The 22,272-nt window shown below is 36.2% G+C and overlaps 1 protein-coding gene across 2 annotated transcripts in view; it reads left to right on the top strand.

Moving 5' to 3' along the window:
- Positions 1-22,272, top strand: part of nbas (NBAS subunit of NRZ tethering complex) — a 134,550-nt gene that overhangs the window by 89,606 nt on the left and 22,672 nt on the right. For both annotated transcript variants that reach the window (XM_043219622.1, XM_043219623.1), the window contains exons 45-48: positions 2,236-2,445; positions 4,675-4,877; positions 8,351-8,440; positions 8,993-9,188. In XM_043219622.1, coding sequence (XP_043075557.1) covers positions 2,236-2,445; positions 4,675-4,877; positions 8,351-8,440; positions 8,993-9,188 — 699 coding nt within the window. The remainder of the gene's footprint in view (positions 1-2,235; positions 2,446-4,674; positions 4,878-8,350; positions 8,441-8,992; positions 9,189-22,272) is intronic.

The raw sequence follows: 22,272 nt of genomic DNA, 5'->3' as shown, positions 1-22,272 counted from the left end.
CGGTAGCATCAAATCAGACATGCTCTCATAGACTCCAGACTTCTAGAATGCCACATTTAAAGTCTGTTGTCCAATTTGCATGAATAATTCAAATCAACACATGCACATGTATATGCCATAACTTATGTATATGGTGTGTTCACAGACTTCTCTGGACATGTTCATGTCTACTAAGTGCTGTTTGATGTTTTAGCACCTCTCATTTCTTCCTGTCTCTCACAGATGGCTTCATTTTCTATTTATTTTGCCTGCAAGTCAAACATGCACATGCATACAAAAAAGACACATACACATGGCCCTGTGGCAAACATCCTAAATGAGCTTTTGTAATCAAAAGGCTAATCGCTGATGCTCAGTGGCCCCTGGAGTGTTCAGATGATGTTATTGTAATGATGGTTATGTTGATATAATGTTATAATGATTAGAGTTTGCAGAAAGCAAGTTACAAATACTCATTGCCATAAACACACACCCACTCCCACCATTAAGGTGAGAGCAGCATTGATTTGGTGCTCAAGAATACCACAGGGAAAAGCAGCCATTGACATCTGCCATGCTTCCGCCGTAGACTGTGTGTGAACCGTGAGTAAATACAGTTAACGTACGTTTGCGTAAATGACAGTAGGAGAGCGTGGGAGGAGAGTGTTGGAGGTAAACAGTATAAGATGAATCCAGGCATGTGAGGTGTTCTCGGCGAGATGAATCTGGATGAGAAAAAGGATGAGACCAAATTATGCCACATCATTACTGTTGGGGATTATAATAGTGAATATGCAGCAGAATAACAGCCCATTGCTGACTAAATGTTTTTATAAGCAAAAAAGCATGAGCATGTTTCTGTAGTTTAGGTTGTTATGGGTAGTTCTTGCAATATTGGATCACATGTGGGTGACTATTAAAAGCCATTTAGAATTTAGATTCACTATTATTATGAGGATTTTTTTATTACGATAACAATCGCTTGTATGTGATTTCATAGATTTTTTTCATGACGATTTTTGAACAGAATGAAAAATAGGAATGTGCAGATAAACCAGTCAATTTCACTAGTCAGTCATTTAATTGGTGGAAAACGTATAAATTATAGTTTTGAATCATGTATCGTTAAAAGTGGTAAACAATCAAATTCAACTGCAATAAACAAAAATAATATTTTCCATAAAATATTAAAATAATTTACTGTAGATGTAATGAAATGTGGGAAACGCTTTACTTAAAGCCTTTATGTATAATGCATTCTAAAAGTATTTTTAATGCATTAATTATGCCTTGTCATGCACCTTATGATGTATTCTACTCATCTCATGAATAATTGTAACCACAGTTAATATACATATATTATCAATTCATTGTTACACTGTGCAGTTTAAAATCGGTTATAATCATTTACAAGATATTACAATGCACATTAGGAATGATTATAATGCTTTCTTTCAACTCTTTAAAAATGCTTTAGAAATCATCATGCATAAAGGCTTAAAGTAAAGTGTTACCAAAATGTCAGTATATTAAAGTAAATTTTGTTTATATTCCTTTTGATTTTGATATTAAATATAATGCCAAAAAGAATAAAGTTATGATTGTAAGGAGCAGGGAGGACATGTTCCCTGACCTCTGTCTTTCTGGGAATGTCCTTAAAGTGTGTAACTGCTTAAATATTTAGGACATTGTATTACTAAAGACCTGTCTGATGATAGGGATATTTACATACACTGCTGATCTGTAAATTTGGCATGTGCTCAGGATCTTTGGAGACCTCACTTTTTAAAACCTATTGTACTCCTATGTAGGACTTATTGTGTCTTATGATGGAAGGAACAGTGCGAGCCAAATGTTTGACATGGCTGTCTTCAATATCGATAAGAAAACATTTATTTTCAGCTTACTCGAATCGTTTCCAAAATGTATTCAATTATAAATACAATACATAGATTTTTGTTTAACTATTGGTTTTATAGATTGTTATTATATTTAAAGTTATCACTGTTTTACTGTATTTTTGATTAAATAAATGTGTGTTCTTTCAAATAATTAAAAAAATTCTATAGGCTCCAGACTTTGGGATGGTAGTGTATAGATAATGTATTATATATTTATATTATAATAATTTATTTTAATTTATATGAAAATAAATAGCTGCTTTTATATAGAAAAAGGTTTTGTCGTATTTGTTAAACTGACATTAAACTCTTTAGATTTATAATATTCCTTAATGTGTTTTCTGTATGTGTTAAGCTCTCTGTAGAGACCAGGCTGGAGATCACGAAGCGTGCACAGAAGGCTCTAAAAAGCATAAGTGAGAAGAGTAAGAAGAAGGGTAACGATGACAGAAGCGAGAACTCCGCCTCCAGCTTTGACTCCGCCCTCACTCACATACAGCAGTCACTTGCCCATCTGGAGACTCTGAGCCATTCCTTCCCTCTGTCACTCAAGACAAGCCAAGAGGTAATTTTTTTAACACACAGTAGCAAAATGTACTAAATGTTACTGCTGTACCAATGCCATTGCATCGGATTCAATGGTCTGTGCTAAGCTATGCTAAAAGTGCTATCGCCAGGTCCGGAGATCAGCTGAATGGATTAAAATACTCAACTTATTAAAAAACTCTGCTTATTAACTCTGGGAGATTTGGAAAATGAGCCTGTTTAAAAAAAAAAAAAAAAAAAAAAAAAAATCAAGTGTTCTTTTCAATGTTATCTAAGTGGCCATGTTGCTTGCCCTTTTTCTCTCTTTCATGCTGTTTTCCTCCCCCTTCACAATTTCTCACTTTCCTGACCTGTGTGACAGTGGCTGTGATTGATTGGCAGGTTTGTAGCTGGTGTCCTGTCTGCAGGATAGAAGCAGGCAGTCCGTGTCAGCCTGTGGTTTCTTAAATGCACACATGGAGCCATTTGTATATGGAAATATATGGATTCATTTTTACAGTGCACTCTTATCGAGCAGATACTGCCGCATCTCATTACCGACACACCTTCACCGTGTCGCACAACGTGCTCCCATAGGAATGTGCACGATCGTGGAAACTGCAGTGTAAATCTCTGTTCCAGTTGCCTTGCTGCCTGCAACCTAGGAGAGACACTAAATTAAAGTAGCAATCCTACTAACTTAAATCAACAGTGGTGTACATACGAGAGTAACAGATTATCGAAAAAGAAAAACTTGGATCTGGTTGCACCCATGGGTTGTTGATTGGATTTTGAGACGTTAGCGTTGCATTTAAAAGTGAATGCAGACGAATGCGAGCTTGTAGGAGCAGGTTTATGAAGACTAAAAATGATTGGAGTCAAACAAAATATGGTCGGATGAATCATTAGCAATAGCAATCTATAAAATGCGTTCACAAAACATGCTTTGAAAAAAGAAAACGACGTTTTCAGTAGCGCAACAATAACATGTTGTTGATTTTCCATTAAAACTTTGCATTTTGAAAAGAACAGCTGATGGATATTTGACTAACGATTGATTTATTGTACGTTAGCATGGTGCTAAGCTATTTGAGCAGTTCTCTAATAGTTATAAATACTAATATTTGCTAAATAATCCTACTAAATGATTTCGGACCATAAAATATGTATTTGTTGTTGTTTTCTTTACATTGTTCATCTTGATGCAGAGTTTTGAAATAAATAATATGCTGAGATTGCTTACTCTGCAAAGTACATTACATTCAATCGTTCGGAATTATTAAGAATTTTAAAGCAAAAAATAAAGTAAAATCATTAATACCAAAGCTGAATTTGCATGATAGAAAATGCATTAAATATTATATCTTTAAATGAATAATTAGTGCTATCAAATGATTCATCACTAAAAAATTGCAATACAAAAATTATACATGTAAACATGTAAATATTTTATTTGTGATTATTTATATATACATAATACATATACATAGTGCCCACACACATGCAAGAAAAACTTGTGTATTGGGTGTGCTTAAGTGCTTTATAGCACTAATAATAATTCTAAACTTTATTGGATGTTTGATTAAATACATGCTTAATGTCACTTGTTAACTATTAACTACCACTTTTCCCTCAATAAATTCTTATTTTACTGTTTATTAATTTTTTGTTAGCTAGTTGTTAAGGTTAGGCATTGGGTAGGATTACTGAAGTAGAATAAGGCGTTAATATGTTAATAATTAATAATTATCACTAACAAATAGCTAATATTCTAGTAATATGCACTCTAATAAGCAAACTAATAGGTCTAACTGCAAAAATAAATTGTTACTAAATTCTTTAATATTTAAAAAAAAATACCTCACTGACCCCAAACTTTTAAATGACAGTACTTGCCTGAGTGGAATGCAAGGAAACAAAATAATTTTAAGGAATAGCTTTTGAGCCAGAAATGTTCTTATGACGCCCTTAAAAAACTGTCTTGGTAGGGCGCTAACTAGGTTTGGAAGTGTGTGTGTGTGTGTGTGTGTGTGTGTGACTGAGCTTGTGCCTCACGATTTTCAGCAACCAAACAAATAGTTTTGTTTCTTGTCTTCAGGTGTACCGCTTCTGTATGTCTCTTTGTCTTTCTTAAAGCTTTGTTTTTGTCTCAGCACATATTACTCATTGATTACTGCCAAAGGATGGGAAACATGAAGAGAGTAATGCTTTCCCGGCATGATTTGAAGTTTATGTCTTTGTATTCTTCTCTAATTTTTTTTTGTTCTAGGAGCTCTTGCAGAAGTACAGTCGCATTTATGACCTGTCCAGATCCGAGCAATCTAAGGTGCGCCATCTGGCCGTCACAATGGCCATGGACGGACAGCCCCTCGAACGAATCCAGCAGCTGCTCGCAGTCAGCGTGGGAACGAGCGACCTGTCGCCGAAGACCATAGTCCAGGACGCAGTGGAGCGAATCATAACGGCTCTCAGGTACGATGAGCTGCAGTTGGCTGATTTCTGTTCTCTTAATATCCGTTTTATACCATTGCTACTACGGCTTTCTCTGTCGCTCTTTCCCTCTCTCAGTCTGTGTCTTTATGGCCTATACCTCTATTAACCTGTGTCAGGCTGGATGTGTTTTTGCTTGATTGAGTTAAACACAGCATTGGCCTCTGCCCTGGCCTCTAATCTCTCTCCTTTACAGCTCGCTTTCTCTCTTTTTCTTACCTTTCATCTCCTGCTTTTAGGAGGTCACCACCTTCCTTGCTGGCTGGTTCTTAATAGCACTGTGTCCTTAGTAATACTAGCAATTCAGAGAGAGCAGGTAGTGCTAGCTTTGATTTCTTGAACCAATCTCTGATTTTCCAGCACAACTTGTGAAACTTTTTGGGGCAGTTATTGTAAACCGATTTTTTTAAGGTTTCTGACCAAACTACCCTTTAAATGCCAAACTGTTGCTGTGATTAATAATTTAACTTGGTGTCTCATTCAGCAGGTTTCCAATATTGAATCTTGCAGCTATTTCTGTTTAGATCTTCATGTGGGGAAAAACTTACATTAATCAGTAACATAATGGAGTGTGACCGTATCAGCCAGTATTGGATTATATTCTGCATTACTTTAAAGCAGTCAGTCACCCACTGTTGTATATTTAATTGTGCAATCTCATTTTCAGCATTTTTCCGTGTACTACATTACTTTTGCATCATCTGTCATTCACTTGATAGTTTAGTTAATCATTTGTTAAATTGTTAAGTTTAGAATTTAACTCTGTTAAATGTACATTTTAAATTTCAAAATTATAATAATTTTTTTTATTTAGAATGTTGTGGTGCCTAAAGTCATCTCTAGTATTCCTATTTAGTTTTCTATTATTATTATTAGTTGAATGTTTCTGACAGCATAAATGACTAGTATTTCAAAGTACTGAATGAGACAGTAGTGTGTGTGTGTGTGTGTGTGTGTGTGTGTGTGTGTGTGTGTGTGTGTGTGTGTGTATATATATATATATATATATATATATATATATATATATATATATATATATATATACAAAGTTGCATCATAAAAGAGAGATTTAATACACACATCTTAAAGATGTAAGATTTTATCACTATTTCTAGCTCATATTCTAATATGTTTTGTAAATGACCAAAGTATTTTTTTTTCGTCCATTGTAATCTTGTGCCTAAATTCACTTGAATCATTCAAAACTTTTTAATGATTTTAATTTAGTACAGGCTAAAATGTATCTATATTTCATTATATATAATATAAATTAGTATCTTCCATTTATCTATTGTTAAAGAAAAAAAACATCAGAATAATTCAATTCAATACTTCCAGCTGAATTTTATTAATGATACTTTTTTTTTTCATCACTTATTTGTACTTTTTTCCTTAAATTTTTCATGTGCTGTGAATAGGCTGCTAAACCAAATACTTCTGAAAGATTTAACTTTTTTTTTTTTTCTTTGTAAATCTTCAAGACCATCAAAGAGTGGGAACCCATCTTTCTGCACCTCTTGATTAGTCATCCTGCTTCGTGAGTCTGTGTTGATCAGACGTTTCAGCTCAATCCGTAATCAAGCAGGATTAGTGAAGGTCTCCTGAATCAGAGAAAACGATGGTCAGAAAAATTAAGATTGATTACAGTTTGCTTTTATTCAAAGGCAGCCTCCCCCTTTTCTCTCTTCTGGAGTGATTCATATTCTAGCTAATTGCTTAAAACTAAAGTGTGTTCCTGTCTTCTGCTGCTAATTACTGGTTTGCAAAGGTGGGCAAATGAATCATTAACAAAGAAATGATTTGGGCACAGGGAATTGTCAAAGTATTTTGCAAAGTTTATTTCATCAAACTGTATTCTTGGGTTTACTGAGCTTTCTTGCAACCTGTTTTTTTTTTTAAACTCCGAAATATTTTTTTAAAAGGAGGTGGAATCTGTGGTCTACAAAGCTGCTCGTGATTGATGTGTATATCTGGGGAGTAAAAGATTATGGTTACGTTTCATGTATAAATAATCCTTTAGAAACAGTGTTCCTCCAAGGACACTGCTGTGTGTGTGTGTGTGTGTGTGTGTGTGTGTGTGTGTGTGTGTGTGTGTGTGTGTGTGTGTGCGCGGTTGCGTTTAGTGAATTTTAAGGTTTTACATTTCTGCAGTCTGCATCATAATATTGATGATGCTAAAATATTTTGAAAATGGCTTGCCGTTGATCTTCGTTATATTAGGGTTTAAATCAGGTTATTACTGTTATTTTTTTTTATACTCTTCATTAATGTATTCAAAAATATGGTAAAAATACTAATGTTGTGAAATATTATTAAAGTTAAAAGTAACTGCTTTCTTTCATGATATGTTTTAAATGTATTTTATTCCTGTGATGGCAAAGCTGAACTTTTACATTTTGCTCTCTTGGTGCTCAGGAAATTTGTTATTATTATTATGAAAGTTAAAAATGCCTTTGCTTACTGAATTTCTGGAAAATGTGCTACATGTTCTTCAAACTGTACAGGAAAAATATGAAGTTTAAAAAGAACGGCATGCCATTAAAATAATAAGGTGGGTGGAATATAAGTATTAGTGTCATAGAAAAGTCATTGACATCTTTGTGATCTTTGTATGATTGTTGTAAGAGATGACTGGAAGAGAGCAAATTTACGTTGGAATTAAAGCAAACCCTCCAAAATGATTATAACACGAGTACCAGAAGAATGTCAGAGCAATTCTTTGAGTTTAACACTACATGAACATTTTAATGATGCTGTAGCAATAAAACCTGATGCACAGATTACAACAAGGGCTACGCAGAAAAATGTTCCTATAGCGCTCTGCTCATTAAAGTCTTAAAATAAAGCACATTCGCTGACTGCGATTTGATACGGTTGTGGGAATAAAGCTGAAGTAAATATAACATACAAGAGATGTTGAAACATGAATGAATTGGAACCAACAAAATAGAAATGTGCCACTCCCAACGAAGCGCTGCTCATGTTATATTGACCTGTGTTATTTCCTAACCAGAGAGAGAATGTGTAGTCTAACATACAACTACAGCACTGAAGCATTTGCTGACATCACGGAGAAGAAGATGCCTCCGGAGACCACAGATTATTTAACACCAGACTGACAAAGTGTTCACTGCAGCAGAAGGAATGAAATAAGAGAATGTTGGCGTAAAAATACAAAGCAATTATTAATAGAAACATAATTAGGCGGTGCGGCCTCATGCATAAAAGCATAACACAAACACCTTTAATGGAGGGAGACAGATGAGGCCAGAGGAGAAGGGAGGAGCCCTGCAGCTAGAACATCAGCAGAAGAGCATTAAGATTGCTCAGTGTGAAAATCCCATCCTTCAGCATACACACACACACACACAAAGTTTGCAGCCATAAAGCCACTTAAAAGCCTCGAGACATTGAATCAAAACTCAAGTTGTGTGTATGTGTGTGTTTGTTTTCAGCGGTGACAAGGACGCGCTGAAAGATTATGCAGACCCCTTGAAGGTGCTGGAAGGAATTGTTGCAGCAGTGCACACTAATGTACAGAGCGGGTAGGTGTTTCCTTTGGTGCAGTGTTCTCGTTTACTATTTTGGAAACATACAGTGTTGTACGTTTGACCTCAGAGGAAGGGATAAGTTAGTAGTTGTAGTATACAGACGGCAGTAAAGAACACATATGGAGTATTATAATATATAGAATATATTGGTGCATTCAGAAGGGATTGTTTGGCAATGCATAAAGCACAAACTGAATTTGCATGATGAAAGAAAGCAATGTTAATAGTAATGACTACAGTAAGCAATTGTTTTAATCATGTAAAATGACATCAAATTAAATTAAATTTAATTGATATCTGATCCGATAACCTTTTTATTGGTGCTTATACAAGGCTCATCCAGTCAGATTTTTAGAGCTAAATTTTTTAAATCTTTAACAGTGTGGAACAAAGTAACATTATAGAATTAAAATGAAGAAGATATATTTAAATATCTAAGATTGAATATTTGAGCTACATATACCATCAGCGTAATCCTTGTTGAATAAAAGTGATTTTATTAAAAAATGTCTTCCCCAATTTTGTGTAATGCTTTGTTTATTTCAGTGGGAATATGGTAACATCTGAGGACATGTTGGCATGGTTACGGCCCTTTTGTGGGGACGATTCTAAACCCGTACGACCCAGGATTGAGGTTCTGCAGATCCTAGAACATTCATTCAGCCTCAGCGATCAAGACATCCACCTACTGGTGTTCTTCAGGAGCCAAGCTGTTCTGAAAGCCTGCTGGCCAAACAGAAAGGTGAAAAATATGCATATACCCACACTGGCACAAAACACGATTTACACTTCACACATAAATATTATTACATTCCCACATCTCTGACTCAGTATTAGCTTATTTCCTCTGTGAGGCACTGTGAATGTAATCTCATTTTACAGCGCAGCCCTTTGCGAGTTAGCATGTGCTTATAGGAATTGCTTGACTATTCTCACACGTGTAGTTGTGTGTGTGTGTGTGTGTGAGTGTGAGAAGGAATGAGATGTATTTGGTCCAGGGATTACCGATTGCCTGCTTAACCATGCTCTTTGGCCTCACCTCATGTTGCTTTGGGGATGCGAGCATGTCATTCTGCCGTTTTATGTGGTGTTCTCTGTCTGTCTGTATGTACCAGAGAAGCTGGAGTAAATTCAACAGTTGAATATATAGAAGAACTAAGAAATTCTTCTAAATCTGTCATTGTTTTTCACAGGAGAATGACCTTCTGATTTTCCTTGCTAAACTTTTGGTTTACAAAAGTCAAAGAGATAAAGATAAATATACTAGCTGAACATAATTGAATTAGAATGTTTATTGCCGCTGAGATCCGCCTACAGTTGTGGGAGCCTGTTTATACATTTTCCCAAGAGAAATTATTTAAACAGGTTTTCTTAACGTTTAAAAGAAGCAGTGAGTCTTTGTTTGTGTAGCAAAGAAACATGGTTGGATGGATGATGGACAAACCAATGGATAGACAAAATAGATGAATGAATGAATAGACAGAATCAAAGACTTTCCTCATTAATATAACTCTATAATAGTTAGTTTTCTGATATCAAATGAAGAGTCACCTCATCTTACTCAACACACATTACAAAAATACATGCTGTTAATCCATTTTCCACCAAATCACATAATCCATTCTTTCACTAAACTTTAATCATACAAATGAATATTTATATAAGCAGATGCTATCAGATGTTTGGTTTCACTTTAAGAGGATTACTCCTCCAATTGTTTAATAGAATAATTAAATGCAACTTTCAATCTTCGGGGGTTTAAAGCAGAAGGGCCCCTCAAGATTGCTGTAAGCAGTTCCAGTTTCCTATCAGTCCTTGATTAGCGTTATTACGTGGAAAACAACAGAATATCAAGCTTTCGGTTGGAAAGAGCCATTTTTGGCATGTCGCATATTTGGATTGGACTAGTTTGGCAAATTAAGGATGAAGTCTAACCTTTAATTCCACCGTTTATCACTTCACTTCTCTTTAAAAGAGTCTCACTTGTGGCTTTCTTTCCTTTTGCTTGGCCTTATCCCTACATTTGGTCTCCAGCGTTGGCAATAGCTTTGTTTTTCTCAATGAAATGAATTAATTGTGTCTTTATTGTGATCAGAAAAGGAAGGGAAATGAGGGGATCTGTAATGAGAAGTCATGCCCTGAAGGAGGAGGAGTAATTAAAATGAACAGATTGAGTGAAGGCAAAGAGGATTTTGGAAACGTGGAGGCCACGTACTCCGAGTGCCTAAATCCTGATTGGGAGTGCTTAGCCGGCCCCTGAGCGATGGGCATCGGGCCACGGAACGCTGGCGTCACGCGTGTCTCCCGAGAAGCAGACGCTGGTTTATATCACGAGCCAGAGTCTAGTTAGCCCCAGGTGTACGCGTCTCTTTATTTATGTCGATACCTGGGTATTTTTGCTTTTCTCTGGTTTTGTGCTGTGCTCGTTCATGCCCACAAGGATTGCAAGCGTGTTTGTCTGTTAATATAACACTTCTAACCCCTGTATCCCAAACTAATCATCTCCTAACTCGCACACCAGCCCATCCTGCCTAGCGCCATAGCAACCATGACTTTACTTCTGCCAAGCAGGAGCTGCTTTTCAGGTCTCGCATCTGTTTGTTCTGCTGCGTGTTTTGCTGAGCCGTAGATTCTCTGTTGTTGTTTACTTGTGCTGCGTTGCGGTGGTGTTTATCTCCCTGATGTACGAGGTAGCATTGTTGAACTTTATCAAAGCGGAATAGGGGCCGTCCTTTCAAATTCACCAAGAGGAAACGTCAAAGCTCATAGAAAGAGAAAAAGGTGAACAGTGGAAAGCGCCTGGACGGTTATTGCACGGTTGTCTGATTGAGGAAATGACTTTGATCGCAGACAGAATGAAAGTGGTTGGACTTTTTGTCTCATTCACTAACTGTCAGTGGAATGTGATAACTCTCTCAATTACATTCATCAGGTTTAATTGCTGGCGGGTTTCCCTATAAAATGACATACTTACCCTCGACAGAAATCATTGTAGCTGTAGAGAAATTCTGTAGAGCTGTGTTTTTTTTGCTGCCATGTTGAGGTTGCACTTTTGCCTTCGTTTTCACAAATTGCCTTGACAGTCAACTCACCGGATTGTTCCACCTCTAAGCTCAAAACAGGTCACTCCTATACATAGGATATTTGAGTTTATTCTACTGAATTGCTAGATCAACTCTACACTTCTGGCTCTCAAATATGCAGGTATAGATTTTCCTTATTTAAAAAGTTTTAGAAACAGTTTTTCCCCCAAGCAATTTTTGCAGCTGTAGGCTAGGCCCTATGTATTAGCATGACCCATAAACAAATGTGAACTTGCTGCGACTCCTTATTTCAAGTGCCAAATTAAAACCGTATTATAAATGATGAATATTGTACTAATTATCAATTATAGAATTTAAAATAAAGTGTCACAAACAACAATTACTTAGAAAATGTTGTTAGTATATATTTACCAAAATTTATTAAAATTTCTACATATACCAACACATTTTATTAGTTGAATTTGAGTTAAACATTAGCGACCAATTATCAGCCTGGCCTCTTTTTATGGTTATCGGTATAGGTCACTTTCAAAAACCGATTTGCCGATAAAGTAATTTAAACACATTTAATGAGTTCGTCAGGGCTCTTGTTATATTTAATTTTAGTTTCATTATATTTAAATATATTCATTTAATAATATTTCAGCATCAGCCCTGAAAAACACGTATCAGTGGACCCCTATAAATAGTATAAGAGTATGTATAAATGAACATACATGATTAAATCATGTTTAAAAAAAGTTGTTTATTGTTAGATTATGATACATAAAAATAACATTGTAAAAGTGTTACCAGATAATTATATGTTCTAGCAAAGAGATTGATCGTTGCATTTGTCTGTTGCTTTTTCTATCATTGATTGTCCTTTTATTGACTTTCCCGTCAAAGAAATGGCACCCAATCTGCGATGAGTCAGATATTACAGATGCTGTCAAGCGGTCAAGGCCTCTCACGGCTGTGGCGCTGACAATAGTGATTTGTGCTGTTTAATAAGCTGCTATTAAATGTCTTATTTGACGAATTATCAACTTATGTAATTGCGAATTGTTTCATAAATTTATCTGACCTCACCCAAATGTTATTCTAAAAGAAATTTGATTGAAATGATCTGCGTTATCTTCATTTTCTGCGTGTGTTATGCAAACCCCTTTGGCATCGCAGTGACTTGTGTTCAGATCCTCATCCCGGTGGCACACGACCGTGGAATTTTTTGTCTCTTAATTTTAGCCATTCGTCTTAGCCTAACGGCAACAAAATGTCACAATCCCTATGAGTGCTTACTGTTCACTTGGCAAAGGACAGCAGCTTTGTCAGTCTGAATTGAGAATCTTTATTTGGCAGCTATCCGTGTCCCAGACTCCCTTGTTTACTTGTATTCTGAAGTAGTTATTGATGTAATGAGTGCAAATGAATTTGAGGATGCTGGTGTGTGTGTGTACACATGTGTGTTTGGGATCAGACATGGAATGTTATCGTTGCCATGGTCCCTTGACTTGGTAATCTGGACTCATTTGTCATGTTAAGAAGCCGTCAGTGTTTAGGTTAAATGGGAAAGGGTGTGTGTGTGTGTGTGTGTGTGTGTGTGTGTGTGTTTGTGTTTGTGTGTGTTTAACTGTAGACAAGCTTAATGACTAGGGTTAATATGGTCATTAAAACAAGGTCTTTCCCCCCAGAGTGCATGCTTTAATATGCCCATGTTTAGCAGTGCTCTTTTAATGTCTTTATCCAGTGTGTGTGTGTGTGTGCTTCTATGGTTGTGTGTTTGGTTGTTTGCTGATTACAAAAAAAGAGCTAAATGCTCCACATTGAAACTTTTCTCTTAGTTCACCTAGATTTTTTTTTCAGATTATATTATGTAGTCATTTTTATTTTTAAAGAAGTCTTTTATGCTGATCAAGGCTGCATTTATTTGATCCGAAACACACATTTTTTTCCATTTTTAAATGCATTTCAAAATGTTATTTATTCCGGTCATGTCAAAGCTGAATTTTTAGCATCATTACTCCAGTCATCAGCATCACATGATCCTTCAGAAATGATTCAATATTCTTGTAATCAATGTTAAAAACTGTTGTGCTGCTTCATGTTTTTGTGGAAACGGTGATCATTTTTTTCCAAGACTGTGTGATAAGTAGAAATTTTATAGAATATAATGTAGAATTTATTTGAAACGTCTTTGTTTAGTATTATTTATTTTTAGAGATTCATATTTGTACTGATTCATATATGTGTATTTGTATTCTGTGCCGTTTTGGTGCGAGAGTTTCTGACTGAAAAATATCTCGCGCGCGCACACACAAATTTGTGTGTCTTCAAAATGTCAGCGTGATGTGACATCAGACCCACTGGCAGTGTGTCAACTCGGGTCTGTCACGAGCGCTCTTGTCTTTCACACGTGTCACTCTTCTCTGTCATTAGCCCCGCCTCTCCGGCAGAGCCCGGGGCCACGCTTACATCATCTCCCGCTTCACACGCTTCAAGTGTCAGTAAGTTTCACTTGCTGTACTCTCCTGCTTTAACTTCCCAAGGTCTTAGTGAGGTTTCCTCCGCTTCTAATTCCTTGAAATTCCTCTTGATTCAAGCATTCTATTTCTGATGACTTTTTATCAAAAATCCCTTTCATGAAAAGTCAGTTTACGTAGCTGCCATATTTGCCATGCCTCCGGTCAGCTATTTTGGGCATGCACAACCTATTCCTATCTATTTAAATGTTTAAATACTTGTCAAATTTGCATTTAAATAAAATATTTTAAATCTATAGAAATTAACATAAATTCCAAAAATTTGGTTTCTTATCCTCAAATATCATTAAAAGAAGATTTTGTGTTTGTCCAGTCAATTTTGGTGATTAGATGTTTTAATTAGAAGGCAGGACTCATTGTCTGTCACAGTTTCTTCTAATGATAGTAATATTATCTTTTATCTTTTAATATTATAATATTTTCTTTGTCTTTTCATGGTTATAACAATATGGTACAAGATTATTCTATTTAAATTAGTGCTGTTAAACGATTATCTCAGATTAATCACATAATGTATGTGTGTACTCTCTACTGTATTTATTGTATATAAATACACATACAGTATATATCAAAAATATTTACGTGTATTAACATAATTAAAATTTTTATGAAATATATACATCACACACACACACACACACACACACACACACACACATACATACAAAATACACACATATTTATTATTTTGAATATGACTAATTGTTTGACAGCACTAATTTAAATTTGGCGTGCTAGGTCAAAAATAATCTAAAATGAATCAAAAAGTAGTCTGATTATACGTTGCTAACTACAACTTCTGCTGTGTAATTTGGAATCAAACCCTACTGTTTCTACCATATTAAGTGGTGGAAAATTAGTATGCTATTATAGTATGCTGTAATGCTATTCAGAGTTCAGCCGTAGTTTTGTGGAAGTGAATTTTAATTTTGACATTTTTACAGAAACAAAGCTTCTAGAAGGGAAACTGCAGTCAGGGGAATAGATAAGAGTTCAGAGGAGGGTGTTGGAGAAAGTGTGATGGAGGCAATCGTAATGCGTTGAAAAAGGTTGCACATGGAGCTTTCCGGAGAAGGCAGAATGTGAATCATTCTTGTCAATCGGACCAGAGGGTGTACTGTTTGTCATTTCCACCTTGCCGAGTCTTTTTCCCAATGGTCTATGCAGCATTACGTCATCAAAAACGAGCAGGAACACATTTTGGACGGTTGGACATTTTGGTGGTTGTTTCAGTTCCAGTAAAGGCTTGTGATCCAGGAGCATGTCCTACTTGAGTACATGACATTAGGCGGGTCTGAGTTCAGGTTTCCAGAGGTTCGAGTTCAGGTGTTCAGTGTCTTAAAGGTGACTCAGCTTTGACGTAATGTTCTCAGGAATCGAGAGCACACTGAACCTAGGCTATATATGGAAACTGCTTTACCTGTGACAGATTTATGCCAGCGCTGAGAAGATACAGTGGGTTTTATGTGCACCTCATCACACACAGACAGCCGTGATCCATCAATGACCTCCGTCCTTGGCCTGGAGCTCCATTAGCATGGGCTCATACTGTATGTGACTGCAAAGGTGGCCAGAGTCATAATGGTTAAGTGGGGGAAATCATCATGGAAAGTGGATATTCAGTGTGCGATACGATGACATACTGATAGTTGAAAGAGTTCAAAACAGCCCCAATTCACATAGACTGTTTATGAAAACTATGCTGCAAGATTGATTTAGAAAATACGACTAGGCTAAAAAGGTCAATACTAGCGTATAAATGAAAAAGGCATAGCTCATATAGTAACTTTTGAAACCAAGCTGCGTGAATTTGGGTGACACATTTGACAGTTGTGAAATCTGTGAAAGTAAAAGAATCAATTTCAATTGGGAAAATTTACACCGCAACAGTAAATGTGACCAAACCTCAAGGCTATAATCAACAAACTTTGTCCTAATCTTATCTTATGAATCTGTTTGCTTGTGTGAATCGTTTGTAACATCTGAATCATGAATTACTTCACTACTTAACAATCAGATTGTTCATTTAAATGAGTCTGATGATTCATAGATTCTATGTGAGTCACGCTACAAGACATATAGAAAATGTATTCTTGTGATGCGGGTGACAGAACCGTATACGCTGTTTACAACCATTGGATAACTCGTAATTTTAAACTAAACTTTAATATTGAATTAAAACCATCTTTTTAAAATAGTTACTTTTAAGTCTATACTTCCAACTTGTAAAAAAATGGTCGCTTCTTTGTAGTTTATTTTCGATTGTAGTTTTAAGTAATTTGGAGATCTACAGTTTCAAAGTATTTCTGACTACTACACCATGTGAAAAAGCATGGCAGAAGTACTAGATTTTATGATCAGCCCTGTCTAAGCTTAGTTTACAACTTCATTTGCTGACTCTGGACAGACTAGACAGCTCATTTGGTTTTCTACTTTCTTTGATCAAGGTAGATCTCCATTTTCTCCTCTGTGCTGTAAGTGTGTGTCCCTTCATCTGAATGTCTGTCCTTTTAAGACAGGATCGGAATATCAAACTCCAGTCCCCCAGCGCTGGGATTTGGATCAGCTGTACATTGAGAGCACAGGGTAATCTCTGGCTTCTGGCTCTGCATAAATCAAAGAGCCGACTTAATATTTAATTATGCTCCAGGTACTTCTGTCTGTGTTCTCCATCTCGCTTGCTCTCTCTCTTCCTCTGAAGCTAAGAAGAGCACATTCCGCCTTTCGTAAGGGTCTGCCTGAACAGCTAATCACATACAATCATGCTAACAGCAGTGAGGTCTCACAGCTTAACGGAGTCAAGTGGTGTTTCATCAAACAAAAAGAGAAATTAACAAAATTCAGCATCACTGGGTATGAACAGGTGTGGAGTCTTGTTGGAGCTGTGGCTCAGCTGTTGGCTCAAGTGCTATGGGTTTGTTGGAGCTGTGGTGACGCAGGTTCAAGTTTATGTAGCAGTGTGATGCATGGTGGTCTGAAGCAGTCATACGACTAGTTGTGGCACGTTTATTGTTACATATTTCTTTAGTGTCACTTTAATATATCGTTAACCGTTTAATTAAAATGCTAATTGCTATATTATGTTGTATTGACTTCGATACAATGCTTGACTAAAGTATGACACTACTACTGAGCCAATATTCGATTTTATTGATCATTTCAAATGAGCAAAATTTTACAAGCAAAATTAATACCGTAGCATGTTAAGGATTGCTCATTTAAAAACAAAAACAGAAACCTTCTTTATTTGTTTATTATTTACTTCTTGAATATTTGATTATTTTTTATACATATTTTATGATTGATTAATAAATAAATAAATTGCCATTAAATATTTTAATGTTTATTTCAAGTTTAGTCTGTTAGCGTTTAAAACTTTTTAAAAATTACTATTATTATTATTATTATTTAAGATCATATTTTTTGTGACAATACGAATTTAAAAAAATGCTGTATAAAAACAGAAAAGAAGGTGAAAAAGTGAACAGCTGTTGAATGTTTCTGTAAGTCAGTCTTATGTAGAACATATGTAAAAGAGGTTGTCCATTTTCTGATTAGGTCAAGCTCTCTCTCTTCCTCTCATATAGTCTTATGGGCTTTCCTATGTATAATTTTCTAGCTAAGCGGTGCATAGCAAATAGGGGTCAAGAGTCTGATCTGTCGACTCCACAGTCAGAAAAAAACGTGCTAGAAAGAAAGAGAATTGCAATGTATTGCAGTGGGTGAGGTGAAACTAGGGCATTTTCTTTTAATTTGGCTCTCTTCTTCTTCCTAGCATTGACTTTGAGACTTCCTAGCGTTTCTGCTGATGAAGAAACATAGTTGGCAGTTTAGAGCATTGATCTGTCTAGACCATTGGGAAATGATAAGTTGTGTGCGAGCATTTGTACATGTGTGTATGGGTTGATTTCAAAGCACTGCGGTGACTGTTCATTGAGTCTATTGTTTCTGGTGTGTGTGATCTAGGCACTTTTCACCTCTCTAACACACTGCCACAATCTCAATGACCTTTGCTGCCTCGAGGGTGAGTACATTGAGTTTCCCGTCGATATGTTCCAGCAGTGCGTGAATGACTGTTTGACTGCTCTTAATAACATTTGAGGATGGTTTTTAACAACATTGCAGAATGGTTTCTCCCTCCAGTGAGCCGTACAGTGCATTAGTCCTAAATTGGACATAAGCTGAAACCTACAGAAATTGAAGTGAGAACTCTGACACAAGTTTTCAATATTTGGTGTTAAATCGCTGCTTTACTCATTGCTCTTGTCTGTCGGGAGCTTTTTGCGTGTTGAAAAGAAAACTATGAAGCTGTGATACATTCCTCACCATCCCTGAAGAGCATTTGAATTATTTTAATCTTTGCTTAATTGCTATAATCTGCTTCACTGAGCTGAAATGCAGGCGTTCTTAATAGACGCTGAGAAAGGAAGAGAATGAGTGGCATTTTTCCATTATCTTGTATAATCATTTTTTGACGTGTTTTAATGTTATTTGGAATATAAAAAAAAATGTGTGTGTGTGGGTGTGCGTGTGTGTGTGTGTGTGTGTGTATATATATATATATATATATATATATATATATATATATATATATATATATATAAATAACACATAAGTGGCACAATATCCTTCCTAGCTTAGATTGTACATTCTAGACATTGTTGAAAGTGTGACCTATCGGTTATTGAACACACTCCAACAGGTTAAGCCCTGATGTCCATGAAGTCGAGGTGAGTTTTAGTCTGTCTCGCATCATTTCCAGATTCCATTTCCGCCTCTTTCTCCCCGGCTGGTTTGAGTGTCTCAGAACCTGCTAATCTCGGGGGATTTTCATGCGCATCAGTCTCTAGAGCTTACAGACAATGGTGCGAAAAACAAAAACATTGGAAGCACTGCGGTAACTGGAAAACAACCACCCGTTACGACGGTGTCATCAATAACATTGTCTCTAAATGCACAGCAACAGCCGCAGTAGACCACACCAGGTTCAGCTGATTTTAGAGGCAACATTGGACAGAAGCTCATTAAAACTATACAGATTGGAAAAAAACGCAGCCTGTATTGTCAAATCTCAATTTGTGCTGTGACGTACAGATGGTGCAGGCAAAATTTTGCGTATGCGACATGAATTCATGGATTCATCCTGTCTTCTTTCAGTTTTTGTTTTTGGGATGGTGTTGGTGGTGTAATGGTGTAAATGAAAATATTTCATTGGTGTTGCTCACCATATACACTTTATAGTCATGCATTTACCTTCTCCCATGGAAATTAAAATGTGCGTGTCTTTCTTTGTGCACAAACAAAATTAAAGCTTTTGAGGAAAACCTTCCAGTGGACTTTAATGGGAGCTAATTGGTTGAAGAGCCAAATTGCAGTTGTACTGCATCTTTAAAGCACTCTACACAATCCCAACCAAGAAAAAAATATCTTATCTAGCAGAGGATCTTGCTTTAAGGATCTTGAAGCTGCACTGAAACTGCAATTTGAACTTCCCATTGGAGAAACCCTGGAAATTATTAGTAAAAGAATTGGCAAAGAATTGAGGAAAACAAAAATTTTAAGGCTGTTGAAGTCAGGATTGTCAGTTTTGCATTTCTTTTAGTTTTTTTCACCAAACCAACCCCTCCCCCCATCCAGTAAAGAGTAAAAAAAGCTTGTGTTTTGTGTTTTGTTAATTTAAATAAGAGACAAATTGTCAGCTCTCAGATTGTTTCCATTTAATTTTGTGCACCCCTAATCAAAACCATTTCATTATTATGTGAAAATAAATTTTAAAAAGTTCCAAGAGGTTAAGCTGCCTGCCATGAGGCTGGAGAAAAAACAAACAAAATAACCATTAAAATGTCCTCTCTTTGGTCATATTTTCACAGAAGTCATTTGTGACTTGTCATTTTGTTTCGTATGTGATTTTATGTGTCCAGAATCTTATAACCCAAAATTCAGGCTGTTCTGGATGGTGATTGAGTCTCTGCTGTGTTTGTTGGTCATGTAATGACTGTTGGTTTGCTGAAAAAAAAAAATAAATAAATAAATAAAATAATAGTTTTTCACAGACACATTTAACCTTGTACTGCACTCAAGTGGTACACCTCTTCAACCCTTCTCTGAATATTCATGAGCCCCTCCCATAAGCATACATAATTAAATATGTGGAAGAGTCTGAAATATCAACACAAATGGCTTTTATTATTCAAATATTAAAATATTTAATGCCATTATGCATGTTTTCCAGGTGGCAGCATGTCAGGAATACTCTGGAGTGAAGCTTGCATTTCTCTTTAGCATACGGGGGTAAAAGTGTAGTTTCAAATGCTTCCACTCTCACAGTGTGATACAGATATTGATGTTTCATGTTATAGCTACAGTGAACATGGATCGGGTGGGCTTGAGATTTTGTGTTATTGGATACAACCCCTGCTGTACCTTTACAACAGAAAGGATCAATATTTGAAGAGGTCTGTCTTGGTAGTGCTCCAATACAGTTATCATACTGTTTGTTGATTATGTAATAGTTTACATAAATGTAGTTTGAGTTAATAATTATATACACTAGTGTTCAAAAGTGTGGGGTCAGTGAAATGTTTTTGATTTTATTACATCAGGTGATTATAGTTATGTTTAAACTGTGATCTACGTATATAGGAAATATAAGTTATATCTAATCTATTTAAATATAGTCTAAATATTGCTCAGAAAACTTCAATATATGTAGCAAGATTTAAAAAGCTTACAAATAGTTGATTCTGATGGTGTCTGACTTTTCTGATGTAAGTAGCTGACTTAACGGTTTTTGCAAACGAGCATCCAGTTCACCATGCATATTTCCCTTCAAATTTATCTGACAAACATTATTTCTGATTGATATTTTTAGCTAGTTTCTGTCATAAACATTAAAATTCAGCTAAAAGCTAGCTCACATTTCATTGTTGCTTTAATCTGATCAGTATCGCCTGACTTTGTGAAGTATGGTTCACATTACATAGTTCGTGTAACCCAATGCATTGAGATTAGGCTAAATATACAAAACTAGTTTGTTCATAGAGATAGCAGTATTTCATATACAGTGGTCATTTGCTTAAACTCTTTATTTATTTTCAGTGCAGGAAAATTCCTGTATATCCCATATCACCAGTTCCAGTCCATAGCTTGCAGCTGCCAGACCTTCTTTATATATTCTTGCTGCATCATCTTTGTAAAGTCCCAGAACCAAAGCTCCAAACAGATCCATAGACATCAGATCCCTTCGGCTTTTGCGTGCAGTCATGCTGACACACACTTCTGCACCGACACACACATCATGTATTCACTGACATAAGCATGCAGCGCCATGCTAGAGCGCACATAACAGGCCGCTGAAGAGGTACGGAGATTACGCCCTGGAGTATCATTCTTTGGAAACTCAAGGGCCCTCCAGTCGGGAGCCTCCGTCTTTGTGAGCGAAAAGGATTTGGTGGTGTGTGTGTCGGCATTACCTGAAAACCTCCCTCTTATGGATACAGAGGTTCAGTTGTTTTTAAGCACTGGGTATTCTTGATTGGCTCCTACTTTTATGTCTCTTGATTCTCTCCTCCCCAAATCCATTCCTCTCCTGTCTCTCTAAACCGAACGACCTCTATCACTTCTTAGGCAGGGCACAGGGGATATGGTGGAAGTTAGGCAGTAGGTCAATGAATATTAATAAGACATTTTATACTCCTTCCAAAGGCCAGGCACGACACGTCTCACCCATACCTTCCCCCCAGCTCCACTTCGCTTTCTTGCCTTCTTTTCACCCACTCACCACTTCCACAATGTCTTTCATCCCTCTTGTGACATCACTCCATCTTCAGTGAATGAAAAGAAGGAGTTGTACTCAGCACTGACCTTATAGGCCCCTTGAGCCACAGAGCCAAGATGGGGTTCTTGCCTAATAGCAATGTTAAAAAAAAATAGCACTTCTCAGTCAGACACAGGACCTGGCTCAGATACATTTATTTTCAGGCAACCGAAGCTGGATTCTGATTGAGATATTATCTGTATAAACATTAGTTTTTTGAATTATTTGGTCACACTTTAGTTTTGGGACAAATTCTCATTCTTAACTAACTTTAACCATCTGTAATTTCATGCTATTTAATAGTAAGTAAATTAAGTTTAGGTATGGGTTATGATTATGTGGAATAAAACAGTAACATGTGCTTTTTAAGGGCTAATAAACAGCCAATATGCTATTAATATGCATGTTAATAAGCAAGTAGTTAATAGTAAAAATCAGTCCCTA

Source organism: Puntigrus tetrazona, chromosome 20 (genome assembly GCF_018831695.1).
Source record: "Puntigrus tetrazona isolate hp1 chromosome 20, ASM1883169v1, whole genome shotgun sequence".
Classification (NCBI taxonomy): domain Eukaryota; kingdom Metazoa; phylum Chordata; class Actinopteri; order Cypriniformes; family Cyprinidae; genus Puntigrus; species Puntigrus tetrazona.
The sequence above is the reverse complement of the archived record's forward strand: the minus strand, read 5'-3'. Positions and strand labels throughout refer to the sequence as shown.